General features: G+C 46.6%; 1 protein-coding gene across 2 annotated transcripts in view; it reads right to left on the bottom strand.

Annotated features, from left to right (window-relative positions):
• The window catches only part of LOC135281854 (rho GTPase-activating protein 39-like), a 55,049-nt gene extending 33,153 nt beyond the window's left edge, over nucleotides 1-21,896 (bottom strand). Inside the window, exon 1 of one of the 2 annotated variants that reach the window (XM_064391114.1) lies at nucleotides 21,738-21,896. In XM_064391114.1, coding sequence (XP_064247184.1) covers nucleotides 21,738-21,748 — 11 coding nt within the window. In that variant the 5' untranslated portion in view covers nucleotides 21,749-21,896. The remainder of the gene's footprint in view (nucleotides 1-21,737) is intronic. The other variant, XM_064391116.1, reaches the window with a different exon arrangement.
• Between the last annotated feature and the right edge of the window lie 846 nt (nucleotides 21,897-22,742).

Here is a 22,742-nt window from a genome sequence, read left to right as displayed (position 1 = left end):
GCCAGGACAAGGCTGTAAAACTCATCTCTACCCTCGAGCTGCAGAGAGCCTCTAAAAGGTCTCTAGCATCAGCTCCTTATGGTAATCCTCCTTCAGCTGAGTGAGACAACTCAGGCTTTATTCACTGCCTTCTCTCAGCTGAATCCAGAAAAGCTGTAATTTACATCTTAGGAGGAAAAAAAAACCAAAAATCCAAAACAAACATCTCCCTCCTACACACACACATACACGCATACTCTATAACTTCTTTTGAATACCCACTCCTCCTTCTAACAAAAATTATAGAGGAACAAAAGTAAATATAACGTCAGGCTGCTCATAAAACTCTCCTGCTCCTGAAAATAAGCACTATGCAAACAAACCAATCTCTGCTTTGCCAAAGACAGACCACACTGTGAAAACCCAGAACAAATGCTGATTGCTCAAAGCCTGTCAGCTCTTGTCTCTTTCCTGGCTTTCCCAAACCTTCCCCCAGCCCAGGTACCAGCATTGTTGGTTCCATCTTGCTGCCATTAGCATCTTGATTCGTCCCAAATCCAGAGCAGAACAGACAGCAAAGAGAGACAGTCTACAGGAACAAGTTGGGGCAGCACCAAAATTACTAGCAAATTCCCCCAAGATCCTGTCTCAGGGAGAAAGAAGAAAATAGGACTTTTAGGACACAGGTGAGATGTCTTGGGGTCTCTGCAAAAGGAGAGGGAGGGGGGCATAAGAAAGGACAGACACCATGACAAGCCGTGCCACAATGATAATCAGCTAAAAATAAAGTCCAGAACAGTCTCAAAGGCATAAGGCCCAAAAGCCCAAGACCAGTACCTGAGCCTTGGTTGAGAGGGATGCACAGGCATCTTAGAGCTCTCTATGTCAGCTGGGAGGAGGGAAGGCAGCACAGACACTCCCACACCAAACTTCATGTTTGGCCATCACCCACTCTGTGCTAAGTGTTGTCCACTAGTTTAGAACTGATTTGGGTCCTGAAATCACTCCCTGGAGCCACACAGAGTGCCCCAAGGGAAGGGGAAGACAGAAGGGCTTGAACTGCTGCTCATCCCCACCCCATCCTTCAGCCCCCCATCACAGGATAGGCAATTCTGCAACAGAGGGAAGACCAAAGGACAGAAAATTTGTTTTCATGGCTTTGAGACAAAACACAAAGCATTTGCTGGATGGACACTCTGAGCAGAAGGAGGTCATGTACTAGAGACATAGGCACCAGGGGACTGCCTGGTGACCAGCAGACCAACACTAAAGGAAACTGCACGTGAGGGCAGGAGGAGCAGTAAAATCCATTCCTGTTAAAAAAAATCTTGGTGATGCAGACCATGTACAGGTCTTCACCAAAGAGAGACCTGCTGCTTCCCCGGAGGACAAGGGCTTCTCACTTCTCTCTGTCCCTAAATTGTCATTGAAGATGAGCACCTTGCCTGTGTTATGGCTAGAGACCAGCTGTGGCCACTGCAACCTCAGCAGAAGGCAAAAGACATCTCAAAAAACATTCAGCATCAAGGAAGTTTCCAGGGGCTTCCCTCTACTCTTTGCAGTGATCCACCAGCTGGCCAGGGACACATATCTGGCAGGCAGCCTCTCCTGCCTATCTGTCACAGCCAGCCCATGGGTTTCACATGCTGAGGAGCAAAATCATTTGTGGAGCTTGAGACCCAGGACAGCAGAGAAGTTAGCTAGCTTCCTTGGGCTATGGGACCTGCCTTGATACCCTGTACAGCTCTCAAGCTGCTGTGATAGCATGCCTTGGGTCTTCTCTGCTATTATGGCTGGAGTTTTCATTTTGCAGGTCAGAGCACAAGCCCAAAACTCCAGCACTTAAACAGCCTCCCCAAAGCTCTGGTTTCCCCCAGATGAAGTAGCACCTCTTAAGCTCAATTAAAGCTTCAGCACAGTTATTTTTCCTTTTAAGGGTCTGAGCATTTAAGAACAAGTTGCATAAAAAAAAACAAAACAAACAAACTGGCAGTCTTCATCCCCTCTCCTTCCAAAATGTGCTGCGTGCATCCACAGCTACATCCAAACCACAACTGCTGGAAGGCAGGCAGCTGTGGGGGGGAAGCTCAGTGCCAGCAGGATGGTCCCTGCCCAGGGGACACAAGGTGCCCTGGCAGGAAGCTGAGACATGGCACAGCTCGGTGCTGGTCTCCTACCTGCACAGCCTTAGGCTGCATCAATCCCAGGAGACGTGGTCAGGTCTGTCGTTGGACTGGGACCAGGACTGAGACCAATTCTAGCACCACAGCACCTGACAGTGACTGCATCCCACCTCAACATGCTCATAACTAGACTTTGTCCCCAACAGACAGGATTTAAATGGGAAAACTTTAATTTTATCACTATCCTAGAGAGAAAATATTTTACAGTGGTTTAGGTAAAGGCTTTACAGGACAACCTGCCAGTTCAGCAACAAATGATGACCATGGCTGGGATGCATACTGCTTACCTTCCACCCCTGGTGCTCTCCCATGGCAGCATGTTGGGCTCAGCCCCAAGGAGGCAGCCTGATGCCTTCCCACTGCTCCCATGGTGATGCCCCTGTTTCAGGGAGGATTCATGCAGGCACACTGCAAGCATCACCATGGTCTTCCCACCGGTATGGGTCCCACCAAAGGGGGCAGCAGGACTCATGCAAGGTCATCATCAGATGCACCAGCCACATCCTTCCAGGAGTGCAAATCTCTGCAGGCAGGTACCCAAGGTAATAGATCTACTTTCTCCACATCTTCTTGGGACACACCAATCTAAGACACATGATGCCAGCTGAAGCAAACCCCAGCTTCATCCTCTTCTGAGAGCGTATGCAGGCACCAAGTCATACAGGATCTGCCCACAATGGTACTCAAAGCAGCTAAGAGCCTCCCTGCATGAATGAAACTCTAAAATCAGGTCTGGGCTGTTTGTGTTTTTTTAAGGAGGATGCATACAAACAAAAGGAAAGGATGGAGATGGAACCCCTGAGTCTCCAGCCTTCTCAATGGGCCACAGTACCTCTTAGCACTACCTGCTGATTGAAACCCTGACCAGTAGCTAGAAAGCTGAACATGGCTTCACAGACCGATAAGACCCCAATACCTCTTGGCAGCTGTTGAACTGAAGTAAACTGGACCTGAAGCAGAATGATATTTCCCAATGCCAACAAAACTGCACCCTGGGTGAAGAGCATCATGCTCTTAAGCTGCAGGTATGAAGTGAAGAAGTTGTACCTGCCAAAATGAGATAGGGCAAGAGCCTGGAGCCCTGGAGAAACAGCATATACCAAAGCAAGCAACATCACATCAATGATATCCTTGCTATTTCAAGGACACAGCAGCAGTCACTGCCCTGTCATCCTATAATTCTGACAAAGATCTTGATTTATCTAGCTTGCTGTCCAGTTGCTTCAGGACTGAGACTTACTTTTCACTGCCTCCTATGTCACCACTACTGATTTCAGGGATTCCTCCCAGCATTGCCACAAAGCCCTTGCAGCCAGGGGCCCAGCACAGCAGCTGCTGCCTCAGACAGTTGACGCCAAAGAAAGCAGTCTGGAAATAGGAGACTCTCCAATCAGAAGTTGTTTTAGAAAAGCCACATTACCACATAAACCCAGCAATCGCTCCAGTACCTTGGGAGCAACCCACAACCTGCACACTGTGGAAGGACTGAGCAGGACTCAGCAGTGACTGATCTTTGTCATTTCTGTACATGGATCATCCTGGGCTCAGTGACATGACGACAGGCACTGCACAGACATAAAACACAAGACATAAAACACACAGCAGTGCAGCATAGTTTCCCCATACAGGAGGGCAAAAGAACAACCATTTTGTGCCATCTTCACTGAAGGGAAGAGAGAGCCCATAGCAGCCAGAATAGAACAAAGTAAATAGCTAGCTCTCAAGGTTCATTTGCATCACACACAGGGATAGTTTTTTGCTGCAGAAAGGAACACTTAGTAAGGACAATGAAATATTTACACAGATTTCTGAACAGTGTCAGAGGGTGAAGAGGCGGAAGACAGAAACAGAAAAGATACTTCCAGAACCAGCAAAGGGAAACCCATCAGCCAGGTCCTCAGGACCAAACAGGCACCATAGTGAGGGCATGCAGGGTTGGGGACTTAAGGACCTCTCAAGACACCCACCTCTGATCTAAAATAATTCCACCAGATCACCAAAAAAAACATGACAATCGTAGTTTTTCTAAAGGCAGAACATGAGCTGGCAGTGGTCACAAACAGCAGACTGAGACTGCAATTACAGGGTGGAGAACCTGTACTCCAGGTTCTGGCACTGCCAGACCATGCACAACTGAACAGTGTCGCCCCAGATGTCAACAGAGGATGCCCTACAAACAGCCACATCACAGAGCATAACGCTTTCAAGCACCACTCAGCAAAGCTAGGTATCTGAGACAGCTAAGTTCCTAGAAGTGTGACATTAGCAAAATAATGGCCCTCTGTCTTTGTTAATTTAAAGGGCTACCAGTCATTTATGAGCTGAAAAACAGGGTCTCTTGAAAACTCATGCACAACATAGCCACAGACAGCAAGGGATCAAGTCATTCCTCAGACAGCAAAGTCCACAAAACACTGTGGGCTAAAAGCACAAAACAAATTTAAGTGTTTCATCATAACTTCTTTAGGGTTATTTGTTCTTCAGCAAATCTCTCCAGCTGCAGCTGTCTCTGACAATTCTGTTGAAAAAAAAATCATGAGAGAACAGATGCAGTGAAGCTCTTGAAAGTATTAGCTGTCCAGCATTGTTATGTGTGACTCAAGTTAACCACTACAATACCAGGCTAACAGAGGAATTTGGTTGCAAGTCAAAGGAAAGAATAGAAGCACGTTGGCAGCAAGTCAAAGGAATAACTGTCTTCAAACAAACAACTCTCTCCCATCCTCCTATGAGATGCCATCAGGAAGCTCATCCCAACAGGATTCTGGGCAGAGAAGCCACTTCATTGTCAAGACTTTCTCCAGTCCAAAGCACACCAATTTCCTCTGGCAAAAAAGGAGAGATAGTAAGTAAATAGCTGAAAACTTCAGACACAAAGTTCAGATGCTCTTTTTAAAACAATAAGCAAGAAAAAAAGTATAATGGAAAAGAGGTCCTTCCATTTGTTTTGCCTATAGGAATTGCTGAACTACAAGCGCATCAGACACAACAGAGTCAGGATGTTGCAAAGCCAATGCACTGTACCCACAGATCAGTTCCTCCTGCAACCCCAGAGCCTCCCCTCCTGCATGCCTGCCCCACAGGGAAGCATATGGGTCCCTGCTCTATGCATAGCTCCAGCTCTGGAAAGCTCACCTATCCCTAAGTGAATTCTTAGTTTGGGATGAAAAACACAGCCCATGTTTAACTATTTTATCTTGTTTTTTATTCTTATGTAATAAACCATGAAAAAAGCTTCCTCCAAAAGGAAAGGCATGCTTAACTGTTACCCCAAACTGACATTCTTTTCCTGATTGTCTCTACAACACCACAGTGTGAGTAGGAGTCACATCCCGTGAGCTGTGTTTCAGCCTCTGCTTTGTCTGCAGACACAGACACACTTGCCTTCGCAAGACCAGCAGTGACTACAGTAATACCTTGAACTCCAAGTAAACCAAAATACTAGTCATCTATAGTTCCAGTGCTTTGTCATTAACAAGCTCTGGCTTGATTTAATGAGAATCATAGACTGAGGTGTTTGCCCTTGCCTTAAAATACAGTCACAGCTTTTTTAAAACTGAACATCTCTTCAATCTCACATATGTAAACTTCACAAAATAAAGTGCAATTAGTTAAAGCTCCATATTTGCCTTTGCTCTCACCATGTCATAGAAACAAAGTGGGATTAACCAGGGGAGACCTCATTATGGTCTTCAACACACTCATGAGAGGATGTGGAGGGGCAGGTACTAATCTCTTCTCTCTTGTGACCAGTGACAGGATTTGAGGAAACAGCATGTAGTCAGAGGAGGTTTAGGTTGGATATCAGGCAAGTTTTTCACCCCATGGGTGGCTGAGCACTTGAACAGGCTCCCCAGGGTACCAGTCACAGCACCAAGCCTGTCTGAGCTCAAGAAGCATTTGGACAATGGTCTCAGGTACAGGGTGGATAATTGGGGTGTCCTATGCAGGGCCAGGAGGTTGTAGACTCAGTGACTCCAACGGGTCCCACCCAACTCAGCATATTCTATGACTCCCAAGAGTCCACAAGAAGGCAGCTTGTGGCGAATAACTGCATCAGTCACTGAAGGCTCTCAAAAAGGTCTCCATTTTCTTGGAGATGGTCAGGAAAAACCAGCTGGGCTGCAGAAGGAGGCAGTCCTGCATGGCATATGATGCCTCCCCAGGAAGACTCAGCACTTGGCAGCACCTCTGGAGGTACTACCTTGAACAGACACTCCCAAGAAATGGGGAGAGCAGCAATAAAAGAAGGATGCAGTCACTCACTGTGGACATCACAATTACTCCTTGCTTTGGACAAACCTTTTGCAGGGTGTATGTTCATTTCTTCAGCCTCTCCAAGGAGGTCAGTAGGATAAAGAATTCCCTGTATCTTTTTCTCTCAGTTAATGACAGTAGGCTATCAATCCAGCAGGTCAGGGAGATCAGGGAAAGTGCAATATCAAAGACAGTGACATTCAAAGCTGCAGGTTTCAAGACTGCCAAAAAAACTTTCAAATTGGTGAGGAAAGGAAGGGAAGGTTGTACAGCTAATATCTACACTTCAGCAGAAGAAAAGTGAACTCCCCGAATAAGAGGAGACTGGTCTGGCAAAATAACTCCTTCCTCTGGAGGGATGAAACTGGAGAACTGTGACTCGTGTACACCCAGAACCAGAGCTGGGGACCAACTCATGACCCTGGCTGGAACCTGTTGCAGCTCTTCACAGATTCTCAGGATCAAGTGGAACCACCCTCTTAAGCAAAAGCCCAGGTTTCACCTTTTCCACAGCTCTTTAAAAGGTTCCAAAAACCACACTGGTGATGGTATTTTTGACACAGTTCCAATTCAAAGAAGATTCATGCAGGCACATGCTAATGCACTCTGGGGATTTAAACACCACTAAATTCAACTAGTGCCAAGAACAGTTGAGCTGCAACTTTAAGTACTCAGTTTATCTTGTTTGAATAACCAGGAGATAAGCAAAGAAATCATGTAGACCAGAGCCTGGCACAGATCATGCAGGTCTGATTTGCACCAGGTTCTCCCCTACACCAAGTCAGTCTGAGATAAACACTTAAGCTACTTTGCATAGCTGGAGGAGTAAATATGTATCATCTGTTTGTCCTGGTTTAAAGGAAGGGAAAGAAATGAAAAAGATAAAAAAAAAGCAACTGAATAAAAAAGAAAATTGAGACATGACTTTCTTATAAATGGCACAAAAGAGACACTGCAGTAGGTGGCTGCAGAGCTGGCAGCACTAGACAGGATCTCCAGACAAAAAAAAAAAAAAAAAAAACCAGGAAATCCGCAGTGTCACTTCTCCCCACAATTGATTTTAAATGAGCTTATTCCTTGCACTTGGTCCATGAGGAAGAAGCAGCTTCCTGGCTATGATAGGGGGAAACACAGCTATTAATAGCATCACAATGAGCAAGTAGCAGAAGTTATGTTGCAGCCCTGGAAGATCTTGGCTGGTTCATGAAAAAATGTGTTGCCATGGCAGAAATTGCTATACATGGTAACAGTGAACAGTGGGGTGAGAACAATACACTTCTTGATTTGGTTCCCAAAGCCAAGAAAACAAAAATGTTGTTTTTTTCTTTTGTTTTCTCCCACAAAAACCCACACATTCATTATCTTGTGTTCAATCCACAACTGAGCTTTTCACTTTCAACAGTAGCAAGAAAGATAGCAAAAAAGAGACAAATTCAGGAAGACATTAAAGCAGGCACCACTCTCTGTCCTTCTGCAGTGGCATGGCTGATGGATTGGGGCAGAAACTGGACCACATTCAACTTTGCTTTTTATTTTATATCCATCTAGACAGTCTTAATTTGCCAAACACCAATCATATTTGCTACCGATAAAAAAAATAAGAGCAAATAACTGACGAGGCACTTAAAGCAAGGCCTCTTCCAAGATGGGATGACCTGACATTCAACATCCAACATGGCAGCAGATCACAAGTGTGTGTGCTATTCTGTCCTTTGCCTTCCTCTTTGCAGTTCCCAGCCTCCTCTTCCCTTACTGCAGCACTGCCAAGCACAGTGCACACACAGAGTGCTGATACTTTCCAGAACCATCTCTTACCCTCAACTCATTCCTGAATTTCAGTGCTGAGGATTTCTTCCCTCATTTTCTCTTCCCCAGCAACTACTTTTATGCCCATTTCTAGATCAGGTACAAACACTGTGAGCAGCAAAGATCCCAGCCTGGCTCCCACAGGACTTCCCTCCTCTGTAAAGTCTGACCACCCTCATCTTTGCAACCCGATCTTTTAACCATTCATTCACCCATGATGGACTTTCCTTGATACCCTGTGCTGAAACATTTCAGTGAGGTCCACTAGACCACTCCACTTGATCATGCCTGCCATATACTTGGAAACACCTTCCATGAGCCAGTGGAGTCACGTAGCTCAGTTTTTAGCAATACTGGCTCTTCCCCAATAAGTCACACCTATTTATGTTCTCACTTAATGCTGGTTTCTGGAAACTTTGAAATGTAAGACATGCACCTGTGGTAAAACCAAGTGCCCCTTCCATTCTGCCTACAGGTGAGACACTCTAAGAGGTTTGTTAAGCAAAATATGTAAGCCTGGTCATGTCCTTTCTCCATCTTCTCCCTCATTGCTCATGAACCCACACATATATTACAGATATTAAAGGCAGATGGCTGGCTGTTCTTCCTAGTAACTATTTCAGACTGACTGTCTATAAGTTTACCCAAATACTTTTTCAACCTGATGATGCCTTTTGCATCAGTGACCCCCAAGAACACTGAAACCAGAAGTTCATCACAGATTGTGTAAAATAAATGGCCTTCCTCTTATCTGCTACAAACCAATCTCCTTTAGGTTTAACCAAGTGCCCATAGTTTCTAGGGCCACGAGACTTGGTAGAAAAAAGTCAACTTATCCATATAAAGGGGAAACACTGTCCTCAACTATTAAAAAGGTAAAAAGGAGGACCCTGGGAACTACCAGCCTGTCAGCCTCACCTCTGTGCCTGGGAAGATGATGAAACAGACCCTCCTGGAAGCTCTACTAAGGGCAGGAAGGTGATTCAGGGCAGCCAGCATGGCATTACCAAGGGCAAGTCCTCCCTGACCAACCCAGTGGCCTCGCACAGTGGCATAGTTCAGTAGACAAGGGAGGGGACAGAGATGTCATTTATATGGACTTCTCTATAAATTGGACAGAGATTAATTTGATGAGTGGACTGTTAGATGGATAAGAAAGTGGTTGGACAGTCACATCCAAACAGTAGTGCTCAATGGCTCAGAGTCCCAATGGACATTAGTGACAAGTGAGGTCCCTCAGGGGTCCCTATTGGGACCAGTGTTGTTTAATAACTTTGTTACTACATGAAGGGAACAAGTGTACACTCAACAGGTTTGCAGATGACACACCTGAAGGACAGGGCCATCCAGAGGGACCCGGACAAACCTGAGAAGTGGCCCATGGGAATCTCTGAGGTTTAACAAGGCCAGATGCTGGTGCCGCATCTGGGCTGGGTATCAGTCCCAGTACTGATCCAGACTGGGGCAGGAACAGGTTGAGAGCAGCCCTCATGAGAAGGATTTGGGGGTGCTGGTGGATGAGAGGCTGCACATGCCTGGACGTGTGTGCTGGCACCCAGACACCAACCATGTCCTGGGCTGCATCAAAAGAAGTGTGGGCAGCAGGCCAAGGGAGGGGATTCTGCCCCTCTGGTCCCCTCAGGTGAGGCCCCACCTGCAGTGCTGCATCCAGCTCTGGAGTCCTCAGTGCCAGACAGACACGAACCTGGTGGAGCCAGTCCAGAGGAGGCCACCAGGCTGATCAGCGGGATGGAGCACCTCTCTTAGGAGCAAAGGCTGAGAGAATTGTGTTTGTTCAGCCTGGAAAACAGGAGGCTTAGGGGTGACATAATTGCAGCCTTCCAGTTCTTAAGGGGGCTTACAAGAAAGATGGACAGGGACTTTTTACAAGCACATGCAGTGACAGGACAAAGAGGAATGGATTCAAACTGAGAGTAGATTTAGACTAGATACTTCTTTGCTAAGAGGGTGGTGAGGCACTGGAATGGGTTTGCCCAGAATAATCATGGATGCCCATTCCCAGAGTTGTTCAAGGCCAGGCTGAATAGAGCTCTGAACAACCTGGCCTAGTGAAAGAACTCCCCTGTACATGACAGGGAGTTGAAAGTAGGTAATCTTTAAGACCCCTTCTAACCCAAACCATTCTCTGATTCTATAACCTCCATGACTTTGCATACCTTAATCCTGCTATGCAAGACTTTTCCAAACCAAGGAATCACCAATTTTACACTCTCTCCTCATAAGGCAGCTGCTCTGTCCTTTAGTAATTATAATTATCTTCACTGCAGTCTCTCTGACACCACTGTTTTTCTCACAATGCAGAAATCGGAACAGCATGCAGTCTCCAAGACACGAACAAACTGTTAAAGAGAGTCAAATTGATGCCCTCTGCTTCAGTATTAACTCCCTTGCTGATGCTGACCAAAGCTGATTGGTTTCTTTGACAAACATAACAGACAGAACTGATGATTTCAGAGAACTGTCAATGACTCCAAGCTCCTTCTCAAGCTATAACTACTAGTTCCAGGATGAGTATCAAACAGGTCCAGTACAGGTAATTTTTCCCTGTTCACCATGTTTTCCTACACTGAAACGTATCTATCACATATCAGTCCACTTCTTCAGTTCTGAGGTTCTTATGGATTCCCTCACCCTCAGTGAGCTATTCAACCCACTAAAGAAACTGAGGATCCTCTGCAAACCTGGGAATGTCACTGCACTCACCTGAGGTTATCCGTAAGGTGCAAAACACTCACGGCACCAGTTTCTCGGGCCTTGCCGCTGACTTCCCCAGACTGGAAAATGACCAGTAAGCCCTACCCTTTGTAGTCTGTGCTTTCACCAGCTCTTTGTCCACAACAAGACCCTTCCTCCATGCCCATAGCGACTCTTTCTTCAAAGCCTTTGGCAGAGAAACTTGCCAAAGGCTGTCTGAAAACACAGACACATGAAGCCTAGTGGTCCTGATCCCAGCATGCTCCTCAACCTCCAGCAGACCCATGAGGCAGAGGCAGGGCTTGCCTTTACAACAGCCTTCCCAACACTGCTCAAGCAGCTGTGCTTGGTCACATCTTCAGCAGACTTGTTCTTCATTGCAGAGACTTAGACACAGGGATCAGACCCAACAGCCCATGAAACCCTGAATACTCTTCACAGCCCTTCCCTAGCATTGCACATGGACAAATATTGAGCCACTTCTCCAATTTCCTCAAGACTCTCAACCTTTATAAATGCTATTGCATTTGCCACCACCAATTTATGTGATACCAAGGGCACTTTAGCAGTAGGATACACATGAAAGCATCTCAGCAATTTCAGGTTTAAGATGCTTTGGCACTCTTGAGTAAATGCTATCCGTTTCTTAGTTTCTTATCAGTTCCTCTTTTGCTCTAAAGCTATTTCTACTGATGTTCAATGCAAGATAACTTCTCCGACAGTTCTTCTGTAGCAAGCTTGAAGTTTGCAAAGCTCCTCCACAGGAGTCAAGATGGCCAAAAATGGTTAAGGTTTTTTTGTGATAGCTTTATCTTCTGTGCCTCTTACACTTTGATCTCTTCTGCTGCCAGTTTCCAAAAGGCTTCAATGCATTTGAAAGTTTAATATTTGGCAAATTCACTCCTCAAAAGTCTTAATCTGGCCCACCTTATTTTGATTTTACACGCAATCTGCTGAAATAAATAGTTTTTTTGGTCTTCTTGCTTGGATACAACTTCCCCTTTTTGGTAAGCCTGCTTCTCATTCCACTGTCCTTCTTTCCCCTGCACATTTCCCTTTTTTTGTGTCTCTCTTTAAAAGGCCAAACAAAAAAGTCTGATCTGTTCTTGGTGGAGGTACCCATTCCTTCTGAGCTGGTAATATAATCACTAAATATTTTCTATGCCACCTCTGTCGCGATCAGCTCCTCTTTATCCAAGGAACAGATCTCAGGTTTCGTACAAGACAGCAAACAGCCCCTTTTTAGCAGACTCAGGAGTAAACACCAGCTCTGGGGCGAGGCAGACAAGTCTCATTTATTTTATTTTTATGCTACCAGTCACAAAGATCCCATCACAAACCCAGGCTTCGCATTACTATGACTATTCAGCACATATGTACTGAGTTTTCACAGGTAATTGCATATTCAGTTTCCAGATGCCCAAAACTAGATGTTTTTCCAGCTGGAAACACATTACATAAACAAAGCACCTCATGAGGGACCCACCAGGTGAGAGGTAGAGGGGTCAAGGCTTCTCCTTCCCAGGAGGAATACAGGATGACATCAAAGGGCAGAAAAGATTCCAGGAGAGCAGCACCCTGCAACAGCATCTCCCTTCCAAAGAACTGCCACAGCTTAGACCTTCTCCCTTGTTTATTTTCAGCACTACTGAGCGTAGAGCTGTAGCCAAGGTTGAGGCCAGCTGGACCTTGGCAGGAGATGTACAAGAGACAAAAAGCTGGGCCCCATGGCTAACAAACTGCAAAACAAGTTTAGTCAGCAACAGGTTTTAATCTAAAAAGTAAAAGCATCATGGATCAATTATTGCCTGAAGCACAGTAAAAGTGAGGATTACGTCTCTCAGCTGTTCATTCCTTTTCTCATCTTCTCTCATAGCTTAGCAAGGTGTGAAGTTGAAATATGAAGCTCAATACTATCCTGCATCTTGAGCAACACAGAGAGCTCTGCTACAACAGAGCTGCACCCAAGAAGAGGCTGGCTGAATGCCCCTTGCAGCAGCACCCAGTTTCCACAGTCAGCCACCCCAATATTTCTTTCTGTCCATGGGCCCACATATTGCTTGTCCTAATGACAGGCCACACTACCCAGAGAGCCAACAGAGCAGTCCAAGCTCTAGCACAGGTACATCTCAGTGTTAAAGCTCTTCATACCACAGTTCACATTTGTCTTCCCCAGGGCAAACACCCACACCATTTAGGAAGGTTTACAGCTATAGATCTATAGGCAAAGCAGTACAGATTCCTACCATAAGAAACAGACCCAAAATGGTAATTTCTGGGGAATACTGTTAATTCATCTAAAGTTCCTCAAATCTCTGCAGTCCATAAAACCCCTGGGTTTAAGCCAGGTCCAGCTGGAATTTGAAGGTCAAGAAAGCTGCACTGCTGGCAGTTCCATGACAAATTTGTCTGTTCTCCAACCACCCACATGCTCTTTCTTGAAGAAATAACTACCGTTGCAAGCAGCAGAGGCTTGAGCAAAGCAACAGGAATTAACTGCATGCCCTCCTCTGTCTGCACCAAGGGCCCACCACATGCAGGTCCCTGCAGCCCAACTCCACTCTGGAGTTGGTGCCATGTACCTTGGCAAGACCAAGGTAACAGAGCTGTCTGGGCCAGGTGCAGAGGCTATTTTATTTCTCATCCAGAGTACAAGATGTACCTTGTATCAGGAGACACCCTAAAATAGAAAACTTTGCTCCTCCCCAGTGAGATTCCACAGCAGCTCAAAATCAATACTTCTGGAGCTCAGCTGAGCCATCCAGACCAGAGCACAACTACTGGAACATATTAATTTTTGCATTTCCAGCTGAACTCTGAGTAGTTTCACTAAATCATTTGGTGATCAACATGCTGTTCCCTCCTTCCCATCTGAAGTCTTTGCTTCCTGCTGCAGAGAGAGTGGGATGGACAAAGCAGCCCAAGGTGAAACTTCCCTGTAGCCCCACAGCAAGTACAACTTCACCGAACACCAGGTACCCAAAAGCTCGTTTCCATGTCTCACAGCTCAGCAGCAGCTTTGCTTATCTAAAGAGAAAATAGTGAGTGATTTCATCCCTCCAAGACCAAATAAAGTTTAAGCATAAAAGTGCTCAGCTATTAGAGCACTGGATGGCTGACAGGGAGGCGTCATTGGACAGCGAGAGGCTACCTTCCTAGGGAAGTTATGGGGAGCCAGAAAGGCTGAAATCCCTGACATGCCCCTCACGCCAAACTCATAGAGCCTTTCCTGTTTCAAGAACAAGATCAACCCAAAGAAGTGTTACCACTAAAGTTCTGCCCACAGTATCTCTGCCAGCCTTCCTCTTGCAGCAGCATTTAGAATTCAAGGCCAAAGTCACTTCAACAGTATTACATTAAAAGCTGGCTCAACAGACCATGGAGAGGGAACATGATGATAACATCATGGCACAATGGCACGCTAAAATCAGAGTGGATGATTCAGTGATGTGTTGTCCATGACACCCTCCTACTCTTTCCCCATCCCCAGCACTCATCACATGAGGCCAGTAGAGCTCCTCAAATCCATCACAGGGATAACTCAGCCTGCTAACTAACAGCAGGTGGTTTCTTCTTGCTTGAATGAACTCAACCACTCTGGCAACAGGTCTCAGAACCAGGAGAAAAAAAAAAAAAGTAAGGTGGCAGTGCACAGCTTCACCTCCAGATCACCACTGTCTTTTTTATTTTTCCTACTTATCGCCATCCCAAAACAGACTTCTACTTGGGAAGTCTCCAGACTCTTAAACCTGTGTTTTAGACTAATTTCAAACTACAGCTTTAGTAAATTTAGGCTGGATTGTCATACCACCACCAGGCATTTCCTCAGCAGCTTCTAAGCCCTCTGTATTAAAAAAGGAGCATATTTGCTTTTCATTGTTTTCAGAAATTTTTAAAGTAATTTAATGAAAATTAGAGTAGATTACTTCAGGGGCAAGCTCCCTGCGGAGTTTCCAAGCCAAAATTCATAGGCCATTTGTACTCTAACTCGGGACTGCACCAATTCAAGCACAAAGTTGCCCTCTAAGCCCCAATGCTACTTCCGTCACACTCTTTTTACCAGGCTGATTAAATGCAACTCAGCCATATCTCACCCAGACTATTCATTGTATTTCACAGGCATAAATTGCTAAGATGATATACCTCCACATTACAACACACTAAGCATCTGTCCTTAGGCCTACATTAAACGCTACTCATGCCAGCTCCACTGCAGGGTCTGCACCACAGCTCACAGCCATTTCACCATCTCTCTTTGCTTCACTTCATGTCGATCGGTGATGATCAAGAATACATAAAACAGTTGGAGCTTCTCCTCTCAACCTAGCTTAGAGCAATACTTGGAAGGTCTAATAAAAAAAAATCCCAAGCATAACTACTGGATCTAGGGAGCCAAGTAGAGCTAAACAATGTGGTTGATGCACAGCTGGATAGCTGCAGATATCAAGGGACTATCAAAGAACTACAATATACAGAAGGAAAAAATGGGTACAGGACCAGAAGATGACCAAATATGGCATTTATCACTTTACAGCAAACTGACCATGTTTAAAGTAACAGCTGAACCTTGGGTTTCTATTTAAATACCTATATGGAAGACGTAGTGCCTAGATTACAATGGGACAGTTTACTCAACATCTGGAAACAACCCTGCACTTGATATTTCTCACATGGCACCAACAGCATATGGGGACAAGCCCAGAGCAGATAAGACAATGTGGCAGGGTACAACTGCACCAGCAGATGAGCAGTGGGGGTGACAAGCAGGTGACGTGGCCAGGACCAGCAGGCAGGGTGGAATTCCAACAGTATGTGAGTCAGCCACTCCAGCCAGTGCAGAGGAATCTTTCCAAGCAAGACTACACAGCACAGCTCATGCACTGCATTCCCTGGGCCTGTATTTAATTATTCAGCTAGAAAATGTCCTGTAAGTTTTTCACTGACTTTCCTTTGTGACTGAAAATATTTTACACCAATTCATCCTTCTAACCTGAGCCCTGGCTGCTTGTACACAACATATTGCACTGCCTCAGAGTCAGAAAAACCCAAGACAGCTGAACTCCATGTGGTTAAAGGGATTTGCTGAGTTCAGTCTCAGCTCATCAGGCAGCATTATGCAGGGATTTTCTTGGTATCGCTAGTGATGGAGACAGTAAGCCTCTTTGTTTATTTTTTCCCAGATGAATGACACAAGCAAAAGCAAACAGAAAATACCAGAGCTACAGAACAAAGAGGCTATCCCTGCTACAGAGCACCTGGCCCTGGGCCATAAGTTCATGATGTCCACAATGACACAAAATCCCACTACACTGAGTCTCTTCTGCCTCAGTGACAGGTTTCCAGGCAAAAAGTAGCAACCTTGTTTGCCCAGGGAGGAAACAGCCCCATCTGTCACAGCAAAGTGCCTTATGGCAGTGTCCCACAGCTGCAAAGTTACACACACAAGTGAACCCAGGACAGGTTTGTGTGGGGGAACCCTTCTTGGCTTGTTTGGTTTTGGTAGATCATAAACCCTGCAGCTAAGAAAAAGGTTGGTTTAGAGAGGCCCAGGACTGCTCTGCTTCAAGTTGAGACAGGAACACACAGCAAATCTGGGGAGCACAGGGTGCTCCCGCTTCATCTTTACCCATGTTGAAGCACTTGCCACTGAGGAAGACAAAGCACAGCAAGAGCTTGGTTCAGGGAGCTGGGCACAAGCAAAGTAAGGGGTACAAGAGGGTACGAGATGGGTAAGAAAATACACCCTCCTTAGAGAACCAGATTTCTATTTGCCTCTGGTGGATGATAAAGATGTCAGCAAATAATTTTACTAAGAGCTTTTTGTTTCAGAAGTTCTAGCGCTCTGCAGCATAGAGCCCTTGCTGGAATTTCATACAAGACCTAAAGAACAAAGAGACAAAAGAGCCTGAAAAAAATACACTCAGCATCTCCAGCACTTTAATCTTTCAGTGTGTTTTTTTCAGGAAGAATTTTCTAAAGCTGATATTGTTCACCTCAAGCCCCTTCTTTTTGCCTGAAGCATGTAACAGGGGGAGGCCATGCCTCCTTTGCCATGCCAACACTCACCTGGGAATCACAGAGTCCTTTCCCTCTCCCATGTTTTGCTGCAAGCAAAAAATCTGGATCTCTAGCAGTCTCATTTTAAGTTTTCCAAATATCTCTTGGCTGTGTGAGTTGCATAACCAAAAAATGGCAGCTGACAACGCACAAAGAAAAAAGCTTGGGAGAGTAGCTGGAAGATAGTTGACACCAGCTGCACTGGAATTTACTGGGCTACACTCAACTGGAAATATAAAACACTTAATCCGTACAGCAGTAACCTCAAACTCATGTAACAGTAATTAGGATGAGAGAATATATGCCAAATAATGGTATTTTCATTATCCCATAAGACAAAGACCAAGCACAAAAGAATTTTCTCTTGACCTACAGTGTCTCTTCCAGATGCATAAGCCAGACGGACCTCATGGCTGCTGCTTTAGTTAATACTTTCCTGCCACTCCAAGAACTGACTTTAAGAAACTATCCAAAGCAGATTACTCTCCCTCATGAAAAGCATAAAACCCATCAAACAGACAGCTTGTTTCAATGGATACTCACGACTGAGCTACTAAAAAGCACAAGAAATTATTTGTTCATTAAAGCTGTCTTTCCTACACGGGAACAGCCTTCCTTGGCGAAGGCAGGAATTAACATTAAATATGTAATAATGACAGCAGAACTCAGGAACCTCCTATGAATCCAGCTAAAACCAAATCCCATTGCCTGTTCTGGAATTTCTTTTTATTACAGATAAGAGGCACTTCCTGAACTATTTGAATCTGCCTGGGGGACTTTTTATAGAAACACAAGCGTATACACGTCACAAGACACAAATAATTGCACTCCATTTGAGGAGGACTGATGGAGCCTAAATTTCTGACCTATCTATTTGCTGAAAGCTTGCAAGCATCTCCTCCTAATTGCATCATCCACTGAGAAAGCCATTTGGGGAGTACAGGAGGAACAGAAACATTGGAAAAGGAGACTACAAGAAAGAGGAAACACTCCTTTCCCTTGAACTGCTGATTAGTTTCCATCAAAAGACTCTGATGTGTCTGAAGGCGTTTCCCAAAGAACAGGATTTATCTGCATAGGCAAACACTGGAAGGTCTGACTGCCCCTTAGGAGCTAGCTCTGGGCCATGCTGGGCCTGCTGATGGAAGCATCTTAAAAAAGTTTTGGCAGCAACGGTAGACAGGACAACCATTTTGTCCTCTACAGCCCCTCTTCTGCTTCTGCCAGAAGAGTTACTGGAGGAAAACAAACTCCTGGTTTCACTTTAGGCGAGTCACCCTAAAACATTTCATTCCAAGAGAACTTCCCTGGTAAGCTTACAAGCTCAGCAGCATGTTTAGAGGAGTGGTGACAACAGGAGCAAGCATATGGCAGAGGTCAGGTTTGCTAGTAACTTCTCCCACCTGCACTTATTTCCACTGATTTTGCAGAGCTAAGAGAGACTTTTGCTATCCCAGTTTATTTACTGCCACGTGAACTACCACCATCCAGCCCACCCAAGAAAAAGCTCATTCAGCAGACAAGAGTGGGATGACCTGCTGAGGGGCGCAGGCTTGTCTTGCGGTCAAAGTTAGCTAAAGAGAGGATGTTTATTCATGACCTTATTTAAGCCAGCTAAAAAGAGGCTAAACCAGAAGAGGGCACATGGACCCAGTTCAGAGGATGTAGAGGGCTCTGCACGGCACAACAGTGAGAGGCTTGGATGCCCTGCCAAAATTAGAAGACCCCTCTGCTGCAAAGTCACAGCTGAGTTCAGACACACAGAGCCCATCAGCAGCTTCAGGGCAGGGTGATGAAGTGTCAGGAGTTTTCATTCACTCCTAAATTAAAGTTGCTAAAAAACATGGAAACTGGTACTCATGCAAACTCATAGCCTGAATTAATCTGAATTAACTAAAAACAACAAACTATACTAAAATGACTCAAGATTCAATAACAAAATTAAGAGTCCTCATTGTAATCACAACAAAACATAAATCCTTTATATTTTGTATAAATCAAATTGAAACAGCCAACCAGAACAGCAGGTTGCCTGCTGAACAACCACACTTAATACCATTCCCAGTCCTTCCACCCAACTAACATGACTTCAGCAACCTCAGTATTTCTGGGTAGGCTGGAAGACGTCCCTTTGCACCCATCCTGAGGCTGTTTAATTCAAATGGCCACAAACATGCTGCTAAAACAGCAAGCCCACACTTAAAAGCTTTCTTCACCATAAATAAAATGGCAACCCAAGTAGTATCATTACTAAAGCATTTACCCATCAGGAAATACAGATATGACATGTATGACTTCCAAAAAAGGGTTAATGAATACTTACTAAATGGCACTGCCATTAGTGGAAAGGAAAAAAACAAGCCACCCTCATGGGCCAAAAAGTCAGAATCCTACAGCTGTTTATGCTGTATTACCTTTAATTGCAGAAGTAATTCCATTAAAGTTGATTTTATGTATCTTAAAGCTCATCCCACAGTCCTGCAACAATGCTAATAATTCTTCCTCCACAGCTCTCAGGGGAAAAAAATCCCTTGGTCCCTGGTTTACAGAACTTTACCCGTTTGTTATCAGGCAGTTACCCCAATTCTGTGAAGGCAGCCCCAATAGAACAGCAAAATGGATTTTAAAAATGCATCAAAGCTCAGACACCAATACTAGGAAATCCTCAAGACATTCTTACCCCATAGGCAGCTCACTACAGGAATTCCAGGCTCTCCTTTCATCTTTTTACCACACATTACATTTTTCTAGAAATCAAGTAAGTCAGTTGAATGGGAGGCACTTTTTTTGTGTCCCTAAAGCAGGGCAGCACTTGGTAAGTCCTGTTCTGTGTGGCACATTACACATCTCCCGTGAGGATTTCTGCTGCAAATCCAGTCAGGGTCAGGCTGAATGCAGACTTTTGCACTACAAGGATGACCATAAAATTCTCTCAATTACAAAATGCACCAGACCTATGGACTGAGATCTCACTCATGTTCATGTAGCTTATGTTCACCCAGCTAAGGCCAAGAAATCTGTTTCAGCTATGCAAACCTGTGAATACAGAAGGCATGTGAACTATCTGAACAAAATTGTGGCTTTAAATCTGCATTCCTATAATCTGCTGTGATCTCAGCATCCCTCCCAATAGGCTCCATCCAACTGATAGGAAGAGTTGTCAACCCAGCAAAAGCCAAATTCAAAAGTACTACAGAGACAGCGAGAGATAACACAGGTAAAACACAGTGAAATTCAGCACAAGAAGTTCCAGCTTCTGCTGGAGTACTCATCTGCACCAGCTAGTGGAATGATAGCCTCAAACCTACACAATTTTGTCAGGCTTTAGAGTTTACCCCAAAATGAGGAATCTACAGCCTCGATCTCCAAGCACCTCTGACTGTCACAAGCACAGAGGCAGAAGCAGCTGCTGCGAGGTGCTGCTCCTGGCAAGATGAGAGAATGCTGCTGTGCTCATCATTTTGCTCTATCTGAATTCTGGTATTCTAGGGCCACCCTCAATGGGATTTGCTATCCCTTCTCACAATGCTCCTTACAGACTAACTCAAACCCTGGTCTGCTGCAGGAGATACAGAAGGAAAAAGAAATAAAACAACCTCAAATGCAAGAGAAATAAAAAATTATTCCAAGCACCTTGTATCACCAATCAGGCACTGAGCAAAAGGCCAGTGCAACTCTCCCCCAGCCAATGAGAACGTGAGAAGCCAGCTGAAATCTGGTAGCCCTGGAGAGTCACACTGCAGGAATTTTAAATCGGTCAAGTATTTAACCTAGGATTAAAAAAAAAAATCACCAGCAAAACAGCACAACAGCAACTGGCATCAGCAACAGCAAGGATAGTGCCTCTGCCAGGCTTTGCACTTTCCTCCTGGCAGAACCAAACTTAATTTAACCACTCTGGCCGATAATCCCAGGCGCAGAGGTACCAGGAAGAGTCCTCCTTCAATGGGATTATTCATTGGAGCCGTAAAATCCGCCTGCGTTTGTCGGAAGCCGGATGCAGCCTGGGAAACTGGCCTGGCTACCTGGCACTCCATTTTCACTGCCAACAGGTGATCTGTCTCCCTAGCCACTTCCAGGAGAGGACAGAACCCTCTCCTGGCCACAGTGCAACAGCCACACCCGTTAGTATTTTCACTGTCATTCTGTAAAAGCGCTTATTTTTTAAGCGAAAAAGAGAAAGCTACGGGGGCACCCTGCCCATCGCCAGCGAGCCCGGCCGGATCGGGCACAAAACCACGGTGTGCTCCCGACGAGCCGCCCTTCTTCGGAGGTGCGAGGGCACCCGACAGAGTCCGGCTGCAGCCCCCGGGGAGGCGCCGGAGCCAGGGAGGACTCCGAGTCAGGGCCGGGCCGGCTCCGCGCAGCCGAGCTCATGGCCGCCCGCCTTGCTCGGAGGCCGCAAACAGCCCAGCCCCGGCCCCAGGCGGAGGCCCCGGCGGGAGCTAGAACAGTGCGAGAGGGAGGTCCCGCCACGGACAGCCCAGCGCGGCGGGAGGCGGCCCGGGACCACCGCTCCACGCCAGTCTGACCGCTCGGCTCGGCAAGGCTCAACTCGGCTGCATTTCACCTGCCGCGTCGATTTGCCCGGCCCCGCGTCCACCCGAGCCGGGAGTTGCTCCCAGCCTCACTTCCACCCGAGCCGGGAGCTGCTCCCGGCCCAGGCCCACTGCCCCGGGGAGCGGCAACGCCTCTCTCCCCTCTCCCGCCACTCAACAGGTGCGTGGCAGACGCACTCACCTCTCCGCCATGGCCGCTCTGCCCGCGAGCGGGGCAGGATGTGAAACCCGATCCCAGCCCCGCCCGGGGGCGGTGCGGCCCGACCCGGGACCCCCGGCCGCTCCCCGGGTCCCTCTGCCGGGGGCTGCTGTGTTGGGACGGGGCGGGACGGGGCGGGACGGGACGGGACGGGACGGGGACGGGACGGGACGGAGCGGAGCGGAAAGGAAAGGAAAGGAAAGGAAAGGAATGGGGAGGAGCGGGTCGAGTCGAGTCGAGCCGGGCCGGGCCGGCGCGGGTCGGCGCCAGTGGCAGAACCGCGGGTTGAGGGCAGCCCCTGGCGGCAAGTGCGGCCGCTATGGAACCCGACCGAGTCCGCCGAACCCTGGCGTCGCGGAGGTCCGGCCCGAGGCGTGGAAACAAGGAGAGTGGGGGCGGAGCCGGGACATCAGTTCTGGAGCCGCTGAAGCCTTATTTGAGCTACAGGTCAATGGCAAAAGTCGGTGGTCGTGACCTCTGTTGTGAGGAAAACCGTGGTCAGGCAGGTCACATCCTGCTCTCGCCTCGGAGATCTTTTGGCAGCGCTGTAGCTGTGGGCCCCAGGTGCGGCCTGTGCGCGCCGCTGGATCGTAGCTGCACCGGTGAACCGTGTTCTTGCGACGCTGCCTCCCGCTGCCCTGGGCACATGAGGCTTTATTGGTTCTGCTCTTCCCTCTGGTACTCCCAGACATCCTCCCAAGTGGCAGGGGGGACTTGAACCAGTGTGGAGCATTGAGAGAGGGAAGTTCCTTTGCCAATGCTGCATGTTGAGCTGTCTCTGCTTCCAGGTGGGAGGATACGGACATTTGGGTCAGCCTGAGCTGTAAGGCTGCCATTCTCTGGGTTTGCCCAGATGTTATCTCTTTTTTCACCCCAGCAGCTTTGTCTGGGCAGATTTTGCAGACTTTCTGTTTCTTCTCTATCCTGAGCGCATAGTAGACTGGTCAAAGCTGTGCAGGAACATCGGGTGTATCTCCAGCAGATGCA

This window comes from Passer domesticus, chromosome 16 (assembly GCF_036417665.1).
Source record: "Passer domesticus isolate bPasDom1 chromosome 16, bPasDom1.hap1, whole genome shotgun sequence".
Classification (NCBI taxonomy): domain Eukaryota; kingdom Metazoa; phylum Chordata; class Aves; order Passeriformes; family Passeridae; genus Passer; species Passer domesticus.
This window is presented reverse-complemented; position numbering and strand designations above follow the sequence as displayed.